Source organism: Pseudorasbora parva, chromosome 2, assembly GCF_024679245.1.
Source record: "Pseudorasbora parva isolate DD20220531a chromosome 2, ASM2467924v1, whole genome shotgun sequence".
Lineage (NCBI taxonomy): Eukaryota > Metazoa > Chordata > Actinopteri > Cypriniformes > Gobionidae > Pseudorasbora > Pseudorasbora parva.
In genome coordinates, this window is record NC_090173.1 from 57,936,687 (window position 1) to 57,958,311 (window position 21,625).

Consider the following 21,625-nt stretch of genomic DNA (forward strand, 5'->3'; position numbering starts at 1 on the left):
TTATTGGGTAGGGTTAGGGGTCGGTGTGTGTGTGTGTATGGGTGGTGGTGGGGCTTTTATTAAGGCGGGGCTTTTATGAAGGTCCCATTAATAATGGCGGAATCCATTTAATAATTTTAACAAAAATAATATTTTACACTGTTATTATTGCATCCTATTAATGTACAACAATACTGAGATGCAAATAGTATGTATCTGTCAAAATTAAATATAAACTGCATATAATTACTGTTTACAAATATTGCAAATAACTGCTACTTTTAAATGGTGTAAATAGAATATATCACTATTTTCACTTAGTATGCTATTTCCCTTAGTAAATAGCATCTATATATATTTGCACTTAGTGAAAATATGATCTATAGCTCAGAAAAATGTTATTTTCACTTATTGTAAATAAAATCTAGTTGCTATTTACACTTGGTAAATAGTTGCTGCCCTAAATTTAATACAAAATTATCCATTATCCTCCAATGAAGGTTTTCGCAACCACTAATAAAAGCTAACCACCACTCAGAACAACATAGTAACGACACAGCGTAAACCCTAGCCACCACACACACACACACACACACACACACACACACACACACACACACACACACACACACACACACACACACACACACACACACACACACACGGATACCTAGATGCCTCATTAGCCATCATTTCTATGGGCCACCATAATGGAACGGTCAACACAAACTAACCAATCAAAACACAAACCAACACACACTCTCACCTGAGCAAGATTATTGAATTTCTTGGGGAATTTAAATTTCATTTATTTCACAACAAGAAGCTGAACAATGTTGTGGCATCATCGATACTTATTGTGAGTGGCGACACGTTACCTGTTCTAAGATGGCGGGCCCACAGACAAATCTGGATCAGTCAAATGTGGAATTAACATATACAAATCTATGCTAGCAACCTCATAGCAATGTGTTAATAACCAGTCAGAACACATTAGCAACCCACCCACGACACCTTAGCTACCAAGTAGCAATGCCCTGGCAACATCATTGCTTGTCACAGGCAAGGAACACTCACATTCTCTTGAGCGTGGATACAGAATTGTAGTTTAGTGCTGAGAATTACCATAACAGGAAAAGCTTATGGAATGCATTTCACATGCTAATATAAACTCACATCAGAACTTTCAGGCAGTTAAATATATTACACTGTCCTAAAGTATACAAACAATGGCTGTCAAAGTAGCATGCGTCTAATTTTGTTTTTATTACACACAGTTGACACATTAAATATGACATTATATGACTTTATTCTAACCTGTGATTACTAAAAACTGCAAGAATGTTTAATAAAAGATTTCATGTTAGAATTGATTAAGACTAAACTATACTGATCATCATTAATGGTCTCTCCAAGGTGAACTCTCAAATACTCTTCTTTAGAAGTGAAATATAATTTGGACAAACATTAATTAGATGACCGTCTGGGACAAAGTCATTGGAAAAATATGCCTGTGGCATTTTGCAACACTTTCAAAGTGAAACGTCCATTAAGTGGTGCTTAAAGTGCTTAATTTCCTCTGAAACAGATGAATGTGAATCTGGCAATATATTATTACATTGGTTGGTCGGAAATGATATGTTTAAAGAGTGGAAATGAAGTTGTTGGTATTTGCTACTAGTGCTCATTTCAGCTAGAAACAGCAGTGAAATACATGTATAGGTATGCTTTTTTGGAGTTTTGCACAACTTTAGGTAGAGGATGTACATTTTTAAAGGGGTATGAAATGCTGTTTTATGCATACTGAGCTTTTTACACTGTTAAAGAATTGGATTTCCATGCTAAACATGGACAACGTTTCAAAAAAAAAGTTGGACGTTTGATGGAGTATTTCTGTGTCAAAAATACTACTTCCGGTTTCTCACAAATTTATCAATGGAGAATGCAATGTATGGTTTGTGTTTAAATACATTTGTTTACAGATCACTATAGACCATTTCAACGGCTATTTGTAGATGTAAGGAAGTGACGTGTGTGGTCCTTGGACGTTTCCGGTTAGTTAGCGCGCACATTCTAAACATCAGCGAGAGGATCAACATAGACGGTGATATTACGATAGTTTACTCATTCATGTGATTTAAAATGTCAACATTAAAATTAGGACCATGTTGTTCGGTGGTCGGATGCTCTCTCAGGCCCGGGACAAACTTGCTGTCGGAAATCAAAGCGTTTAGATTTCCGAAAAACAAAATACAACGCGACGCCTGGATTGCAGCAGTGAAGCGAGAAGGCTGGCTACCAACTAGCAACTCTAGGATATGTAGCACACATTTTATCTCTGGTAAGTGAACATGTTTGTCACTGGATTATTTATTTCAATTCGTTAACTAGTTAATGTATGATAATGAATCATAATGTATACTGAGGAACAGTATATGATGATGAATCATAATTTGAGCTAGCTAGCATTGTGGCTCCGTCATTGTTTTCATATGTAACGTTAGATAGCGAGCGTTTTGATACTTTTGTAGTGAAAATGCTGTGGGATGTAATTAGGAAAGTAGCCGTACATTAGTTGTTTAGCTATCTATTCAGCTGCAATGTGTAACCCTCCCTTTACACTAATGTTTTATAGTGTAACGTTAGCTAACTGCATTATTTCACAAAAGATAACGATACACTGCAAAAAAACTAAAATGCTTTTCTTACATAGTATTTTTGCCCTGTCTCTTGTTTTTTACTAGACTATCAAAAGTCTTGTTTTGGTGGAAAATAACTAAAAAATGAAGTGGGGTTTTGCTTAAAATTAGAGCAATACTCTGATAATATGGGAAAGCAAAATAATCTTAAATGTTCAAAAAATATTATTTTGCTTACCCCATTGGCAGCTTATTTTAAATGAAAACTTGTGTAATTTCCACCGAAACAAGACAAAAGCGTTTGCTTGTCTAGTGAAAGCTTCTTGTCTTCTAATTTTTACATGTTTGGACCAGAAACAGGACACAATACTAAATAAATGAAGCATTTTTTGCAGTGTACATATTTACATCACTTTAACTTGTTTAATGTAAATTCCAACATGCACTAAACAACAACAGGTTATTATTTTTAACATTGTGCATTATCATAGTGAAATTAAATAGTAATTAAAGAAATATTAAAGTAATACTGTGTGTACAACACTGTTTTATGAAGATTTTTAAATGTATTAATTAAATTCATAAACGTTATAAAATGTTAATTGTTCATGATACCTAAAACATTTACTAATTTAAGAACCTTTTTTTAAATGTTGTGGGTAGTATGCAGTGGTAATGCTGATAGCTAGCTAGTTTATTTATAGATATTTAAATATACACTCAACTGTTTGCATGAAGTTGCTAGAATGCCAGTTAAGCTTTTATTATATGTTCATCATTAACCAAAGGTTCTCTTGGCCATTGTCATCATCTTTCTTTAACCAGTGATGTGTGAAATCTATAGCCTATCCCAATCATGTTTTCCTATGTTTGTTTTTAGGAAAGCCATCAGATGACCCTCTAAGTCCAGACTACATTCCATCAAAGCTTCCTCACAGACCTGACACCTCCAGAAAAATGGCCCGATATCAGAGATCTCTGAAACGAGTATCAGAGGTCTCTGAGATGAGCATTAGAGTTGAGCATACTGAGGAAGTAGCAGAGGACATGGACATAGATGTAACAGAAGTTAAGTCTTACAATGACATGTGTGTTGGAACAGATCTCACAATGAGGGATATTGAAGATATGCAGAAACTGAACACATCTTACAAAGAGCAAGTAAGAAGCCTAGAGTCAAAGGTACAAACACTCAGCTGTGAGAGGAAACAACTTAAATCTGATGTGGATTTAAAGGATGATCATATCATTCACTTCTACACTGGCCTTCGCTCATCCAAAGTGTTCTTCGCACTTCTGACATACCTCACCACTGCTTGGAGTCCGAGAACACAGAGTCCTCCAACAGCTCTCCAGTTTTACCTAGTCTTAATGAAACTGAGACTCGGTCTCACACATAAAGATCTTGCCTTCAGGTTTCATTGCAGTTGTGCAACAATCTCTGCAATATTTCATGATGGGTTGAACGTAATGACACAGCGTTTCAGCTCTCTAATTCATTGGCCTTCTAGGGAAGAGATTAAAAAGAATCTTCCTGCCCTTTTCAGTGCAGTGCATTTAATTCAGTGAGGTGCATCATAGACTGCAGCGAGATTTTTATTGACCGACCAACATCACTCAGTGCAAGAACAATGACCTACTCCAACTATAAGTCCCACAACACCATCAAATTCCTGGTTGGCATCAGTCCTACAGGGGCGATCACATTCCTTTCCAAGTCTTGGGGTGGGAGAGCCAGTGACAAAACAATCACCAAATCCTCTGGTTTGATTGATCTTTTGGAGGAGGGAGACATTGTCATGGCTGACAGGGGGTTCAGTTTCCCTGAGTATTTTGCTGCGAAAGGAGTCCAGCTACTCATACCAGCTTCAACTCGTGGGAAGACACAGCTTTCAGGACAGAAAGTGTGTGTGTCCCGTCACATGTCAAGGTTGAGGATTCATGTGGAAAGAGCTATTGGTCGTATTAAAAAATACTGCATTTTGCGACAAACACTCCCCATAAACTTGGTAAAGCGAAGATCCAAAGACACAGTGGCAACTGTTGATAAAATTTTACTTGTTTGTTCTGCATTATCTAATTTGGATAAGTCATTAATTCAGTAGAAAAATATATTAGACACTGTCAAGTGATTGTAAACCTTTTATTTTGTTGTTGATTGAATGACTGTGTACAGTATTAACATTAGTGGCAGATTTAACAAATGAAATTGTTCTATTGCATTGTAAATATCTGTTGTATATAGATTGTTCTTGGATTTGTTTAATCTATTTTATTTCTAACTATCTACAATTATTTAACACGAACATTTGCTGTCCTGCAATTGATTGAATATATTTCAAAACAAAATTAAATTAATTTTTAACATTACTAAGAAGGTTGTGTATGATTTCCTATTTATGTGGATTATGGTGAACACACTGAGCAAAACCATTCCTCACCAGGGTGCCTTTTTAAGCCTACACATTTCAGATGAAACACCTTGTGACAGACAGCACTGTGTGACAGATGTTTTAGAACTACTTTTACACAAACAGGAAGTGTCTGCCATCATGATTTCTCAATGTTAAGTGGTCTCTTAATTTTTTTCTAGAGCTGTACATGGAAGCATTTATGGATCTAGTCACTATATACCCATGTATGGATATATCCATGAAAAACCATATAGGAACATGTCATGTGTTTTGCATATATTGTCATTTATTAGGTTTCTGCGAATGTTTTACTTACTTTCAAGGACCTAAAAAGCATACTGGGTGAGACTGGTGTGACTACAGAGGATGAGATGGGCTCCCTACTCTGAACTGCTCTTTGTCTGACAGGCTTCGAAAAGTCAATGTCTGCCACTGGTTTTGGATCTATCTAAAACAAAGTGGGATTATACACTAACTAATCTGCAAGTATCGTCTTTTATCTAAAAGCAGCAACACATCCCTTATGAAAATGAACTATGGTTTATTGACCTGGTAAAAGTCCAGTAACCATGTTTTTTAATTTATTTTTTTACTACAAATACCATGGCTAAACTAAGGTTGGTGTAGCAAAACCATGGTTACTTTTTGGTTATCATGGTATAACTACAATTATTGTCATGGTTAATTTTAGTAGGGGATGTGATGAATTAGAATTTAATATGAATTAGAATAAAAAAAGACACCAGCCAGAATTAAATTGTATTCACCTTCTTGTTTATTCGTGACCACATGCAGGGCTCAGATGTCACAGATGGAGCATTCAAACCCTCTCTCACACATTGTTCCACAGCAACAAGAATCGCAGCAACATGGCTACACACTTCACCTAACCTAACCACAAACATTTTGAAACGTATACAATAATTTCGTATGCACTAGTTAATAATGAAACAACAATTCGTTTACTAGAATTCGGTTAGCAATGTGATTTATTATTTACATAGACATAACGTTACCTACTTACCCTGCCATGCAAGTGCAATGCCCACTAATAACCTCCCCGGTCACCTTTGCAACAAACCATGCAGAGTACGTTTTTGACACAGTCTGACTTGCTCCAACTTCACCAAACACAAGACAAACATCGTCTACGTTGTAGGAACAAATATTACCAACTTTTCCGCTAAGCCTTTACCGCTTCTCTCGTGTATACGCACTCGGTCTCAACCAGATAATGGTACACGTCTGGATAAGTTAGTTCAGGTAAAGATTTTACGTTTTGAATGAAAAGTTGTCGCCTCAACGTCTGACTTAAAGGGTCCGGTAGGTCCACGTTATCGTTTATTTTTAGTTTCTGTAAATATCTTATCTGTTCTGTTTTAGCTAGACTTAAAAAGTATGCGCTAGTCATTTTGTTTTGACTGCTCTGTGGCGCCACCGGAAATGCTTCAGGACCAGACATGCGCAGTAGCGTTCCAACGCGTTTGTTATTGTTTACGTCCTTGAAATGGTCTATAGGTGTTGAACTAAATGAATTATTTCATATCAAACCTTTTGTTTACACAAATTGCTACTATTCCATTGTTGTTCTATGTAAATACTAGTCTGACGGGCAAAACGTGAGAAAATAGTTCTTAGCTATAACAGTCTTATAGCTTTTTTTTCTTATAAAAAAATTACTTTTCATTTTTCATTGGTCTTAGTACACAATGTAACTATAGAAGAGTCAAATAGGAAAAATATTGAAAGTCTTTGGTCATTTTTGAGAGCAATGCTGATGGTCTAATATGATTTGCTAAGCTATGCTAAAAGTGCTACCGCCAGATACAGAGATCGGCTGAATGGATTAAAAAAACGGTAAAACTTGACTGTTTAACTCTAAGAGACTTGGAAAATGAGCCCATTTTCAAAAAAGTGTTCTTTTAATGAACTATGTTACTCACAGTTTGTGGCGGTGCTGTGGAATCCATATTGTAAAGCCTGAGCTGCTGACATTGCGACTGATAAACTGAATCCATTCTCTACTAATTCTCTGGGCGGTCAAAGCAGGGGAAGGGGAGGACTTTCCAGAGACGTCATACTTTCCTGGTATGACGTCATAACAGGAGAATTCAAGATGGCTCTCATTTTCTCAAAGGCAGAGAAAGACAGCTAGAACTCTGTTTACACCAATCAAAATTTCTAGCCACTTGGGGACAATATTCAGGCTTGGGGGACTCATATTAATGTTGAAAAACCCCATAAAATTAAAATTTCATGCCATGACCTTTAATACTAGTACTTTTTTTGTTTATGAAAGTACACTATGAAGACTTTAGTAGTTTTATACTAAGTATACTTGTAAGTTTTCTTTAAGTGAAAATATCATCATACTTATTGTTTACTATTTATATTATTTTTGCACTTACTACTATACTCCTATTTATTTTTTATATACTTGATTTATACCTTTATATGCCTAAAGATATATGCCTTGTGCATCCTTTTTTTTATCTGGAGATTCTGTATGTTTTCTGTGACAGACAACCATCGTCCCGACATCAGTTGACCCTGGCAATACATACGGAGCAGCTGAGCGGTTTAATAAGATTGGTGTGACTGGGACCGGATGCTGCTGTATGTGCTCTTTGGAATAAGGGAAGTACCCCAGGCTTCCACTTTTTTCACCCCCTTTGAATGGCTCTTTAGACACCAACCTAAAGGACTAGTGGACATCGCCAAGGACATCGCTCTGTCATTGAGCATGTCCGCAACATTAGGGTAGAGAATTGACAAAGTAATGCCTCTGGTAAAGGAACATCTGCTTGAGGCCCAGCAGGCCCAACAACGCCTGTGTGACCAGCCTGCACAACCCTGTGAGTTTCAACCTGGGGACAATGTCCTTGTCTTGATTGCTGACACTGCCTGCAAATTTCTTAACATCTCCAATCTAGATTTCCCAAAGAGATTTTGGCAGGTTCCCAAAGTTCAGAATCCAAGCAGCCGGCCTGCACGGGGCTCCCGCAACCTATAGAGTAGTATTGCATCCTTCATATCTCCGAAAAGTCTTTAGTTTTATTAAATTTATGAAAGAAATATGGGCTGTACCGAGTCTTTCCGGAAAAAAACGAGCGCCTGGAGGCGTAGAGTGGGCGGAGCTAAAGAATGACGAGAGCACAAAGCGGTGACGTCCTCAAGCGTGGAGAAACTCATGGCTATCCAGCTCAGCTAATAGATATATCCAGGCTGATGTGATCCAGGCTGAAATAAATTGAACAGGAGAAACAACAGCAGGAGGACGTCCGTCTCTGTGGTATGGACTGTATTTAGTGGCCTGTCAACATTTGTGTGTGTTTACTCGCAGTTTATGAGGACATGATTCGGTTTATGGACTATTGTATGCGACTAAACCTTAGCAGTAGCAAGCAAAACGGTTTTGCACGTCAGACTAGCGTAACGTTATACAAACAATGGAGTCCGTTAACTCATTTGAATGACGAAGCACGCGATCGTGTCATTTACTGATGTTTACTCACGCGACAACAGCATAGACATTTGAAGCAGTTTTACTAACCGGCTACCGGGAGAAGAGCCCGTACGGCCCATACAAGGACCTTCCGCTCTAGTAACCTCAAGCCGAGCCATACTCAAAAAAAACTCTCCGAAACTTGTGAGAAACCGGAAGGAGTATTTTTGACACAGAAATACTCCATCAAATGGGGAGGAGAGGGCCTTAAATGGGCTTGTTTTATTGTGGACATCTTCTCGCTGGCCTGCATCCCTCCCGCCAAAGACAGTGTGCAGCCACAGTGTTGCTCGGACACTCTAATGAGCTCCATAGAGAAATGCGCAGTCACAAAGAGAAAGAGGATGGATAGGCTAACTCGCTTTCATGTAAACAGATAGAGGGGAGATAGAGAATCACTCCGCTACGCATTTCTTATTATTTGAATTACAGCTTCAGATGTGTGCGATGGTATGTCCGCAATAAAAAATATAAAATAGATGCACACATGCACTCAAACTAACATCCACAATTAGTAATATCATTCCATACTAAAAGAACTGCTGGCGGCAACACAGTCATTAAAGCTGATGTGGCAGAACAGGCTTACTCATGCTTAAAATCTACAGCTCCAGGGGTGTCTCAATCCACCCCCTAGTTTAGTAGTGAGTGCATTGCCCAGGGAATCTTCAATTCAAATTCAAGTGCATAAAATGTATGCTACCTACAAAGAAACAAATGTGGAGTTTGTGTTTTTTTTTTTTTTTTTTTTTTTTTTGAAGGGTTTCAAAACATTTGATATAAATCAAGACTTATATAAGTCAAGATTTTAAACCTATATGCATATACATAACTATAAGTGTTCTATATACATTGTTTAAAAATAAATGTACTTTTATTCAGCAAGGATGCATTAATCTGAACAAAAGTGACATTGTTACAAAAAAAATCTAGTTTAAATAGAAGCTATTCTTTTGAACATTCTACTCAATGTAAATGTATCAGGGTTTCCACAAAAATATTAAGCAGAATTACTGTTTTCAACATTGATAATAAGTAAGGGATAATCCACGGCTAGTTATGCATTAACGTATTTAAATGCACAATGCAGACAAAGAACCACCAAAAAGGGGTGCATTCAAATCGTTCAATGCACAGCTAGTCATGGTTTATCCTGCTTATAGTCCTTATTTACAACAGTGCCATCTTTATCGGGAATGAAAGCGAGGCTGTGAGGGTTTTGGATTGTTCTAATGATGAAACACTGCAAAAATATCTTTACAAGACATTTCAGTGAACAAAAACTAATAAATGATCTAGGAGGAGCACATGGCAAGTCTACCTGGCCAGAATTTTATACTATTGAAATGATGCTGACAATTCAGTTTTACCATCACAGGAATAAATTAAAGCAATAAGCTCCAAGAAGCTGTGGTTTACAGTGAATTATAACAGCTAAGGGGCGCTCCGTTGTCCACGGAGTGCCTTAAACCCCCTAGTTATTATAAATTCACTGTAAACTACGGCTTCACAGGGCTTACTGCTTTTATAAAACTGTTACCACACAATACAAATATTAAAGCCAAAATACATGTCTCAATGCAACTTTCATGAAAAAATAATACAAGCTTCGACAACAAAATATCAATGAGAACAAACACCCTAGGGCCAGGCTTCAAGCCTTTTTTTAGGCTTCTCCTTTGTTTTATATTTAATAGAAAAAAAAATGAATAGAGAAATATTTTCCCAGAAATAGACAAACTGAAATATGCCATGTTTTAAGCCAACTGCTGAGCCGTAAATGTCATGTGACTAAACACCATACATGGTTCCCAGCAGCTCGGCCAAGGTTACCTAGTCGACTTAACCTGGTTGATCAATATGTTTAAACCATCTTGAATCAATCAATGACCATAAATACATCACTTTATCAGGATTTATCAGCATGAAAGACACTTACTAGGTGCTCTGTTGATGGCTCGCAGGGGCCTGAGCACTCGCACAGTGCGGATGGCTGACAGGCTGGCGTTATGACCATCAAGCGAATACTCCAACATCCTGGAGGAAGCAGAATAGAGTAAACTACTGCAAGCGTCAGATACTAAAGGTCAATCTCTATAACCTTTCTTTTTGTCGATCTTATGTGAGGATAATGAAAGAAAAGTTGTTTAAAAAGAGAAGTCTTGATGCATTCATCACTTGTGTCAATTTAAAGGTCATTTTTAACAACAAAGAAAAAGGCTTTTTTAAATGGTTAATGAATCGGAGCCCCGGGAAATCTCACAGTAATTCTATTTCCCAACTGACAGCCTGTAAATCGAGTGGCAGGTCCCTTAGCATTCCCGTAGTGATAATGGCTGAATGCATGAGTGAGAAGTGAGAAGAGAGACAGGATTCCTCACCCTGCCATGACAATCGAGAAATCGAGGCGGTTCCATATGTCACCAAAGTATGAATTGGTTCCAAAAATCCCCAGGGCTATCATTTTGATGACCATCTCTATTGCAAAGAAAGCGTAGATGCAGTCATCAAATGCCTGTGGACAAAAAACACATTAATATCAAACATATAGAAGGACAGACATTTTACATTCTGTAGGAGGCAGAACATAAAATGGGAGAAACTATTTACATGAACTAATTATATTTCAATGCTTTTGCATTTGCTTAGAAAATGTTATTATATTGCAAAAGTATTGCAATCTTTGTGAAAGAATGCAAACTTTTTTTCCCCCCATATAAATGTCCCTTTACGGGCTGTATACAGGCAATGCTGTATGGTGATGAAAACCAAAAAGTCCAAGGTTCCAATGAATTATCAATAAAACTCAGGTAATCCATATGCAAGAAGGTAATGTAACAGAATGGAGGAGGTTCTGGAGGTGGACAAGGGACCGGCGAGGTGGTGTGAACCGGTAGGGGAGCAGATAGGATGAACCAGACAGTGAAAGAAGCCATGGAGGAGTGGATGGTGGAAGGACCTAGATGACAACCCAAGGTGGAGTTGATGGAGGAAGGAGCCATGGTGGGGTCTTGACTGATGACAGCCCTTAGAAGTGGAGCTCAGGGCACAGATTGAAAGCAGATAGGACCGAGCGACACCAATGGCACTGGAGACTGAGCATCTGAGGTAGAATCACAGCACCAGAGGACTGGGGCGAAGCCGGTGCGTCCGAGTTCCGGCGGAGCCCACTAAAAGCTGAAGGGGTTATGTGTAGCTGAAGGCCTGAAGGACCGTTGTGGGACGGGGGGGACTTCATAGGATCTACTACCTTATGGATGGTGCTGGAGCACAGAAGACCCAAGGCTTTCCAGACAGTATTGAATTAGAGAAGACGAGGGGCTGAAGAGAACCAGCAGAAGCGAGGCTGACGGACTAACTGAATTTTGTAGTGGAATTGAGAGAGAGGCTGGGCGGTGTCAGTGACAGTAACACAGATCTGACACAGGGTGATAAAACAAGCTTAGTGCTGGCCAGGACCAGCGGCAATGAACACACATTATTGCAGGAAGTGGTGAGGATGGTTCGTGGGTGGGTAGGGTGGAAAGCACTACCTCAGTATCTCAGTCAATCAGCCATCCCTCTTTATCCAGCTTCACTAATAATCTCACTGGCACAGATGTTATGGGCGGCTCACACACCTGGTCAGTCCAGTCCTTAGACATTTACTCCGGGATGGATGAGGTTGCTTGCTCTGGATCCATAGTGAGCATCAGTCCAGGCATGATCTTTGTGACGGGAAACAGCTGTGTATCATTGGTGGTCTGGGGTCTGGCTCTGGGGAGGTGACGGATGTAGAGTGCGTGTCAGCAGAATCCTCTTCTTCATCACAGGCAGGAGGTTTCTCTGGGCATCGCAAGCCAGATCTCCTCATCAAGTCCAACCCAGAACCCCTCCATCAGTGTGATGTCATCGCTTGTGGCGAGGTGTCTAATGCCGATGAACTCCTCCACATACTTCTCAAGGTCTCTTCTGCCATGAAAAATAAAAATGACAGCTCCATTGGGCTTGTGAATGCTCCTCAATGGAGCTGTCATTTTTATTTTTTATGCACAATTTGAGCATTTTACAAGGAGAGAGAGAGCAAGAAGATCAGCTATGATTCATGTTGTGTAGTATATTCAGCTCTGGCCTCAGCCGACCCAATCTTCTAAATCCTGCTGATGCTAATGTCAGGCTCTTCTGGACATAAACATTTCCCACAGTACCATACATACAACCCAGCTTACTTTGGTGGGAGCGTGGGCTAGATTACAGAGAATCACAAAACTAAAGAAGCAAAATGCTTTAGTCTCTGAAATCTGGCAACGGTTCCAGTGACCCCTAAATCTGTGCGTGCCACAAAACATGGGCTAAACGCCAACTCTCTACGGTGGGACAGTCCTAAAACAGACATTGGGCACAAACATAATAAAATAAAGGTTACCAAATCGGTTAAGACTAAAATGGAAATGTTGATGTATAGCAGCCCCAAAAAGTATTTTGGACATATAATCAACACCAGTGTTTAATATCAATTAGATATTATTATAGTGTTATTAATATTTTGTCAACATTTTTATCCATATATTTTTTTTTATTTCAGTATTAGTAATCTTGTTTTGTCATTTTGTTATTTTAATATTTTTTTTAAACATTTATATCGTTTTTCATAATTTTCATTTTTATACATGTTAATGCTGCCTTACCAAATAGCTGAAATAAAATTATATATATATATATATATATATATATATATATATATATATATATATATATATATATATATATATATATATATCTTTCATTTTATTTATTGTTTTAGTATTAGTTTATTAACTATACCATGATGCACACATCAAACCCATAAATATCATGCAGACAATGAAAGTTTGTTAGGTTTAAAATTGAGAAAAATATGGATAAACTGACACAGCAAGCAATTTTGTGTTTAAAAAGATGTCTAAAAGCTATCCAGCTAAAGTCTAGACTAAAACAAGGCAAAAAAATAGCCTCTGCCACTTTAATCGTGAAAGTGAAAGTGTCCTTTTTGATCATAGGCCTACTGCAGTGCACCCGGGATTTCAATCGAGGGGGACCCACCAACCAAACCGTGTTTGGCCAACTCCCATGTTGTTAAAAACACACTTGCTTTTAAATCTTTAGATTAGGTGTAATGGTTTATATACTGAGCTACTCATATTTTCAATCCGCACTCAGGCTCTCCCTAAACATAACTCACAGAAAACCTTGTGCATTTTTATATGGTTGTATAGTCTTTCCATATAAACCATGTATGTTTTTATATGGTTTATATGGAAAGACTAAATAATTCCTGAATCCCAATAAGAGGTTTTTGTAACAGTGTTTTGAATTGACCTCACTAGTATTCACAATAAAAAAAAAAACTGTAATATATCCACAACTTTCCCGAACTCTGACCTTTCCCATGACCGCTATGGCAACGTAGAACGAGCCGGTAACGAACTTCCGGTTTACGTTAGTCTGTACAGTTATTTGCTAATCGTTGGTTGTATTATCAGGATTCAGGAGTAGACTTTTATAAAAACGCTTTAGGCAAAATGATCACATGTCCCAGATGGTCGCCTGGATCTGACTATCTTACATGAACTTACTAATATCTGTAGCACTAAGCGGTTCACCTGAGTTATTGCCACTGTGTAGGCTTGGCTGTTCCCATGAACCACGCGAGAGTTTCCTTCCGTCCATGCGCCTGTAAATCGATTTTATTTTATTATAAATAAAGGTTTATTTGTTTCTAGTTATTTATTTTGTTCACCCGCATCCGCATTCACCCATCAAATATTATCCCGCGCCGCACTCTGTTGTGCCTGGTCCCGCGGGAGTACAAGTGTTGTGCCGAATTTTGACCCCCTGCCAAATTATTACCCCCCTCATTGAAGTCACTACCTGATTGCCTAATCCTAACCCCACCCCTAATCCTAACCCCTCCCCCACAATTAACCCTAAACCTACCAATAGTAGGGGGGTAATAATCTGGCAGGGTCAGAATTTGGCACTACACCGGTCTCTATTTGGATAGTAACGTTAGGCTGTTAGAGCAGTCTTGCTACACATTGAATCTGTAAATTATTGAAAACAATAAACATACCCCTTGCAAAAAATTATACAGTTTTACTGCAGTATTTTAAATAGGTTAAACTAATATATAAACTCAATAATTACATTAACAGCAATGAAATGTAAATTTGTATTACAATGCATTTAAATTCATTGAAGTTCATGCATCTCTTCATGTTGATTAAAAAAAAGTCTACTGACAATGTCTGACATGATTTCAACAATTACAAATATTAAAATACAAATATTACTTCTACATCACAATTCTGAGTTTATTTGAAGCTCGTTGGCCATTGAATGGAGTGCGTAGGGTGCTAGCAACATGTCAAACGCGCCCGTTTATGTTGCATGGTTTATGGAAGCAAGGTTTCGGAGGTGAGAGACCGGCGCTCAGCGGCGCTCAGCGCTCATTAACCCCGGCGAGAGCAGCCTTAACTCGACTAGTCCTTCTGATGACTGCCGCTGCCTGGCAGAAGCCCCTCCCATGACGCAAATTCGCGTCTGTTGTGTAGTGAATGATGCGAATGGATTCAAAATGTTTACGCGTCCAACTTCGCACGAATTGCACTATTTATTCGCATCACTCGCATCTGGTGTGAACGCAGCATAACTGTTAAGTGTGCTAAACCGGAACTGAGATACCGTTGTCATGACAAATCCTGTCCCCCTGTGAAATCGTGTCCACTGGTAGCGGTTTTAAATGCCTGATCAAAAGTTGTTATACATGGTTCTGGACAACTAATTGTTTAAAAATAACTAAATAATAAACTAATAAACTATGAATTCATTGCCGTAATAAGTACACACGCAAAACATTTATTTAAAATATTTAATTGATTGCTATAATGGGAGCAAAAACATGTTCTGAATTATATACTTATATAAGCCCTTATAGCTTCAGTTATATTCTACTAATATATGAAACATATGCTTTGTAAGACATTAAAGACTATTTTAACACAATTTAAACAGCAAAAATCAAAACGCGATTGTGTAAGAATTGTAATCAGGCTCTGAACAGATTACCTATTAAAATTTCTTTCAGCCAATAGAATCGCTCTTGGGGTCCTCAGGATGTCATGACACCGTCAACCGGAAGTATCGAGTGTCATAGCGACGCCCACTAAGACTTGCAGGAAGTTGTGGATAGGATTGGAAAAGCTCCCAAGTTGGACTTGGGTCTACCGAAGATGCTTAGAGCCTAGTATTTTTTATCAATAGCATTAATTTTTTTTTGCTGTGTTTATTTTATTTAAAAATATATATATTTATTTTTAAGCAATAAGCCCTGTGAAGCAGTGGTTTCCAGTTAGAACAACAGGGGGTTTACCGCACTGCGTCCAGCCTGTTCTAAACACAACATTATATATATATATAATTATTATTATTTTTTTTTACTTTTTCAGTGCTCCAAAGCTCTAAAAATGGAAGGTAACGATGAAAATGAATGAGTGCAAACTTACTCTCTCTCTCTAACACCAATTGCTGTTATTTAAATTTTGTAGAACATTTTTATATTTAACCTGCATGATAAGTTTTACATAATAAACATTATTAATGTAAGGGGGATGGTGGTTTTACAGAGGGGATGCTTTTTGTCAAATCGAGCCCTGCTTATATATACACACAACTTAATATCTACTATCTACCCATAACCTTTACGGAATACTATATATATTTTATTTACCAATAATACTATATATTTTTGATATATCTTCGAATTATGTTTAAAGACGCTTTTTCATATTATCTCTCATAGAATAATGGAGTGAGACTTACCTGTAAGCTGTCACACCTCTGAGACTGGCAATTGAGGTCCTCACATGGCTGGTACATGCCCAGAGACACACAGTTCAACAGAATCAACAGCATGCTCACACGTTCAAACCATGTGCACGAGAGTCAAGGGAAAACATCACAGAGATCATAATAGTCATGTTTTTTCTGGATTGTGTTCAGTCAATTGCAAATAAATATTTCTCTATGGAACATAAAGATACATAGATAGTAAAACCAATATTGATTTTGTTATCCTTTACTGAGAGCAAATTAGTTTAACAAACAGGGGGAGCAAACAACACTATGGAATTGCACATTTAAGGACATTATTGCAAAACCTTCCTTCCCTAAAGTATGATTAAGGAGTGCAAAGCCTATTATTTACAGATTAAATAAAGTTTAACATTTTTCTCTTTTCATTTTAGTTTCCTCAATGCCAAAACATAAGCAAAGATCTTTAAATGAAAATAAAGTCAAATTAGTTAAAGGTCTGGAGCATGGGCGTTGCTAGGCCCTTTCTAGGGGGGGCTTCAGCCCCCCTAAACTTATGCCTCAGCCCCCCTTAAAACCGTTTTTTCCAATCGGCAGGTGTGTGTGTGTGTGTGTGCGCGCGTGTAAATCTGAGCGTCATTGGTCTGTCATCGCTCGTCAATGTCAAAATATTTGATAAAAACAATCAAATCAGAATAGGCTGGCTTTATGGTCACACAGAAACTGCTGAGGCTGAGCGTAAATTTTAGCAGCAACTCAACGTCAAGTAAGATAAATGTAAGCAGCTAAACTAAAAATTCATGTTTGACAGCTGCTGCTTTAAGTCAGAAATGTTAAACAAAAGGAAAAAAAATAGTCAAATGAATAAACTTTTGTCTAATTTTGCAATTTTTAACTGGAAATATCCCTATGTGATTCATAATGTTGGCTTTAACGAACAAGAAATATTAACAAAGCCATTTTCATCAGATTAGGCATAAGATTAATAATGAATGTGTAGGCCTATATATTGTAAATTAATATAATAATATAATTCTATTTGGATTAAACCATTGTGTATTAATGCCACAACCATCGGTGTAAACCTGACTGCTAAATAGTAGTTGCACATAAAAACATTAATTAAAGGATATGGGTTGGAAACCATCCTCAGACACCAGCTCCGTGGACGAGTGGTCTGCTTCATACAGAACACCACGGGTGCAAAAAATGGGTAGGGGGGTTGCTCCTCCTCATCCGAGACCAAATCCGGAGTGGGGTCCTGAGCCCTGGACCCCCGTGCCTGTGCTGCTCCATGTGCTGCTCTTTTTCACCTCGCCACCAATCTCTTCACCTGGACCGGGTGTCTGGTAAAGGATTGAATTTGGAGGTCTTGCCACTTGTCTCTCCAAGTAATGAAACTCTTCTTTCCCCTCGTCATCAGTCATGATAAGCTTCTGACAATGGAATCCTACAGGTAAAAGAAATAAATATGTCAAACGAACAATGACTGTATTGCAAGCCGATTTAACAATTATTCCTTTATACTAACTATCATCTATTTTTATGTTACTAATGCTTTATAATACTAGTAATCAGGGCTTGACATTCACTTTTTTGCATTCACAAAATTTAACATTCACATTACGTTTAGGACTGTGTAAAAATATCAATTCATCAATGCATTGCAATTACTTGTTTCTCAATTCAGTATCAATTCCTCAAATCCTATGAATCAATTCAGCCCACCGGCCAGTGGCGGCGCTGTGGGCAACACTCTAGTGATAGTGAGAGCGTTCTGCATTGTACATGACGCGCTGTACCAAAACAGATGGCAATAGGGATGCGCGGTATACAGGTACTGGGAAAATACCGGTATATATTTTATTTCAAACGGTACAATATCATGATTTTGCACATTTTGGTATATGCTGCTGTTCCGAAGTTCACCGCTAGGTGGCAGTGCACTACACAAAGTGAGGCGAAACTGGCAAACGTGACAACAACACAGACAAACAAAATGGATAAATTAGTGGAATTTTACTCATGTCGTCAAAAACAAATGAATAAAGAGAGGAGTAAAAGTGAAATTTGTAATTTCTTTGCTAATAAAACTGATGAAGAACCATCAAACCTAGGCAAGCATCTGTCACTATCCTGAATTTAAGACTTCTTAAGATATGGATAGGTGAGTGCATCATTCAAACCATCTAATTTAGACATTTATTTTCTTTTAACACTGATCAACGCACGTAACGTTACATAACATAAGGTCAAATGTCACAAAATCCCCAGCGTTCGTTTCAACCAATGACATTTAGATCTGATAATATTTGCACTATTTACATTTGCGTTAGACATAACCGACTGTGTTTATGTGAATACTCACTAAAGATGGACCTTTTTACATAATTTTGTGTATTTGACTGTTTAAGGAAACTTAAAGGACAACTCCGGTGAATTTTTTAATTGATCTTATAGATTATTGAGGCTAAAAACACATTACTATTGTACCAAACAAGAACACAAAAAACAACATCAGATGCTCACTTTCTGATGATTTAGTTATCATCAACAAGGAGCTGCAACACCTGTGGCCTGTTCCTCAAAGCTGGTTTCAGTTGTTACCCAGGTAAGTTCGAGATTAGTTTGAGCAAACTCTGTTTATTTGGGCTCAAGAATGTGGATAGGTTTTTATCTGTGTCTTTTATTATGTGTCATCACCATGGTAAATGACACTACATGGCTAACATGGTTCCATACATGGTACTACATGGTTTTATTCTGGGTTTGAGATCGCGAACCCAAACTGGACCAATTAGCTGCAAGCAAAGACGCACTAAAGCCACACCCCCTGTATCTCTTCCAAATTTGCAGTTTATAGTGAAAAAAAAACGTTTGCTCATCAAAACTGCACATCCTTTGGCGCTAATTATTTATTATACAAATTACTTTTAATACATTTTAATGTATTCATTTGAGCTCTTTGTGAACCTATGTGAACCTTGTGAACATTGATATAGTCAGATATTCTTTAAGCTGTCTTCTCTGTGTTTCATTTATTCCTACTTTGTAAACGCAATTAATTTCATGATAATTTTCAAAACGATCTCTCAATCTTCAGAAGAGAAGTAAATCACACAGACGCTGTGTTTGGCTGTTTGCCGCACTTCACACTTTCAGGTGCACTCGCGTCAGAGTTAATCGCTAACTCTGGATTAAACCTTGAGTTGACAGAGAAAGTTTATACCGAGCTTTGAGAAACGGTTGAACTTGATCTAAACCAGGTTGGATTTATCTGGATTTGTCAACTCTAAACCTACTCTGAAACTCAAGAGTTTGTTCAGCTAGTTTCATGCAACAGGCCTCTGAAGTCACTTAAGCTTTGCTTTCTCAGCCTCAACTCTTGTGTTTCACACACACAGTTACAGCAGCCTAAGAAACACTAACACACGTATGGGGACCAAGAGCACAACTAAAGCAAACGCTTCCCTCCACAATGGTGACTTCAAATGAACCATAACTTATCAACATCTAAATATCTGTTCATTGTCAGTAAGAGCTTCTGTAGACATCTGACTCCATAGGCGTAATTTGCGGGTGGGACAGGTCCCCACCACTTTTTTTAAAGGGGGGGGTGAAATGCTGTTTCATGCATACTGAGCTTTTTACACCTTTAAAGACTTGGATTCCCATCCTAAACATAGACAAAGTTTCAAAAACTAATGTTGGACGTTTGATGGAGTATTTCTGTGTTAAAAATACTCCTTCCGGTTTCTCACAAGTTTCGGCAAGTTTTTTTCGAGTATGGGTCGACTTGACGTTAAATAGATCGGAAGGTCCTTGTATGGGCTGTACGGGCTCTTCTCCCGGAAGGGTGCGCACGCGCAACTAGAGGGAGAGAGAGGAAATGCACGCAGTAAACAGTCTCTCAGGTGCAGATCCAGTCGTCCGTGAACACTTATGACGCGCCGCGCTCCACTTTATTCCTATGGGTGACGTCGAGCGACTTCAACGCTTCAGCACAGCATTCCGGGAAGGCAGCGCTGCATTTGAACCGATTTGAACGCAGAAATGACGCAAAGCTTCAAGGCATCGCTTCAGTCGCGTCGCAAAGTGGATTTCCACGGTCACTGCTGTCACAGGACTTCACCAAATCATACCAAAGAAGTGTGTTTTTGACAGAGCAGCCGGTGAGTAAATCAACTTCAAATGTCTCTGCTATTGGCTACCGTCGCATGAGTAAACATCAGTTAACGACACGATCGCGTGCTTCGTCATTCAAATGCGCTAACGGTTACTCCATTGTTGTTCTGTATAACACTAGTCTGACTCTGACGTGCAAAACCGTTTTGCTTGCTACCTCTAAGGTCTAGTCACATACAATAGTCCATAAACCGAATCATGTCCTCATAAACTGCACACAAAGGCCCCTAAATACAGTACATACCACAGAGACGGACATCCTGATGTTGCCGTTTCTCCTGTTCAATTTATTTCAGCCTCAGATTTGATTGTGGATCATTATCTGTATTAGCTGAGATAGATGGGTTTCTCCACGCTTGAGGACATCACCGCTTTGTGCACATTCGTCATTCTTTAGCTCCGCCCACACGATACGCCTCCAGGCGCTCGGTTTTTTCCGGAAAGACTCGGTACAGCCCATATTTCTTTTATAAATATGATAAAACTAAAGACTTTTCGGAGATATGAAGGATGCAATACTACTCTATAGGTACTCAAGATTGACATGAGATTGACTGAAACTGAGTGTTTCACCCCCCCTTTAAAAACATCTTGCTTCACGGATGAACCTAATACAAACAAAACATCTCTGGTTAACTAGAAGAGTAGTCACTATCATTTTGTTCGTTTGTTAAATAAGATCTGGCGCTCGTTGCCGCTGTTATCAGATTTCTCGCGGCTCATGCAGTCTTCACACAGACGAGCGCTTTAATCTAACGCTAATAACGCCGTTGCAGAGACTTTCTATTAGTTCCGGTCAGATCACAAATCAAAATGCACAAAAACTCTTGATGTACTGATGATATTCGGTTTGATGAGAGAAAAAATAGACCACGAGGGCAGATTAGAAACGAGAACTTCTGACAAGTTTAACAGACTAGACCAAGTGTGCAAATCTATATGCCTTTATTCACGTGAAAATTCTTGGCACAACAATTGCACTTTAGATGCAATAATTAAACGAGATCTATATCAATAAATGAACTATTTCATTGATTTCCGGACATTTTAATACAAATTTTTCTGCAATTGTT

The 21,625-nt window shown here is 38.3% G+C and overlaps 1 protein-coding gene across 1 annotated transcript in view; it reads right to left on the reverse strand.

The window, feature by feature from the left end:
• Positions 1–10,573, reverse strand: part of LOC137049264 (voltage-dependent T-type calcium channel subunit alpha-1H-like) — a 124,280-nt gene extending 113,707 nt beyond the window's left edge. Inside the window, 1 exon segment of the mRNA XM_067427765.1 lies at positions 10,477–10,573. Coding sequence (XP_067283866.1) covers positions 10,477–10,573 — 97 coding nt within the window.
• Between the last annotated feature and the right edge of the window lie 11,052 nt (positions 10,574–21,625).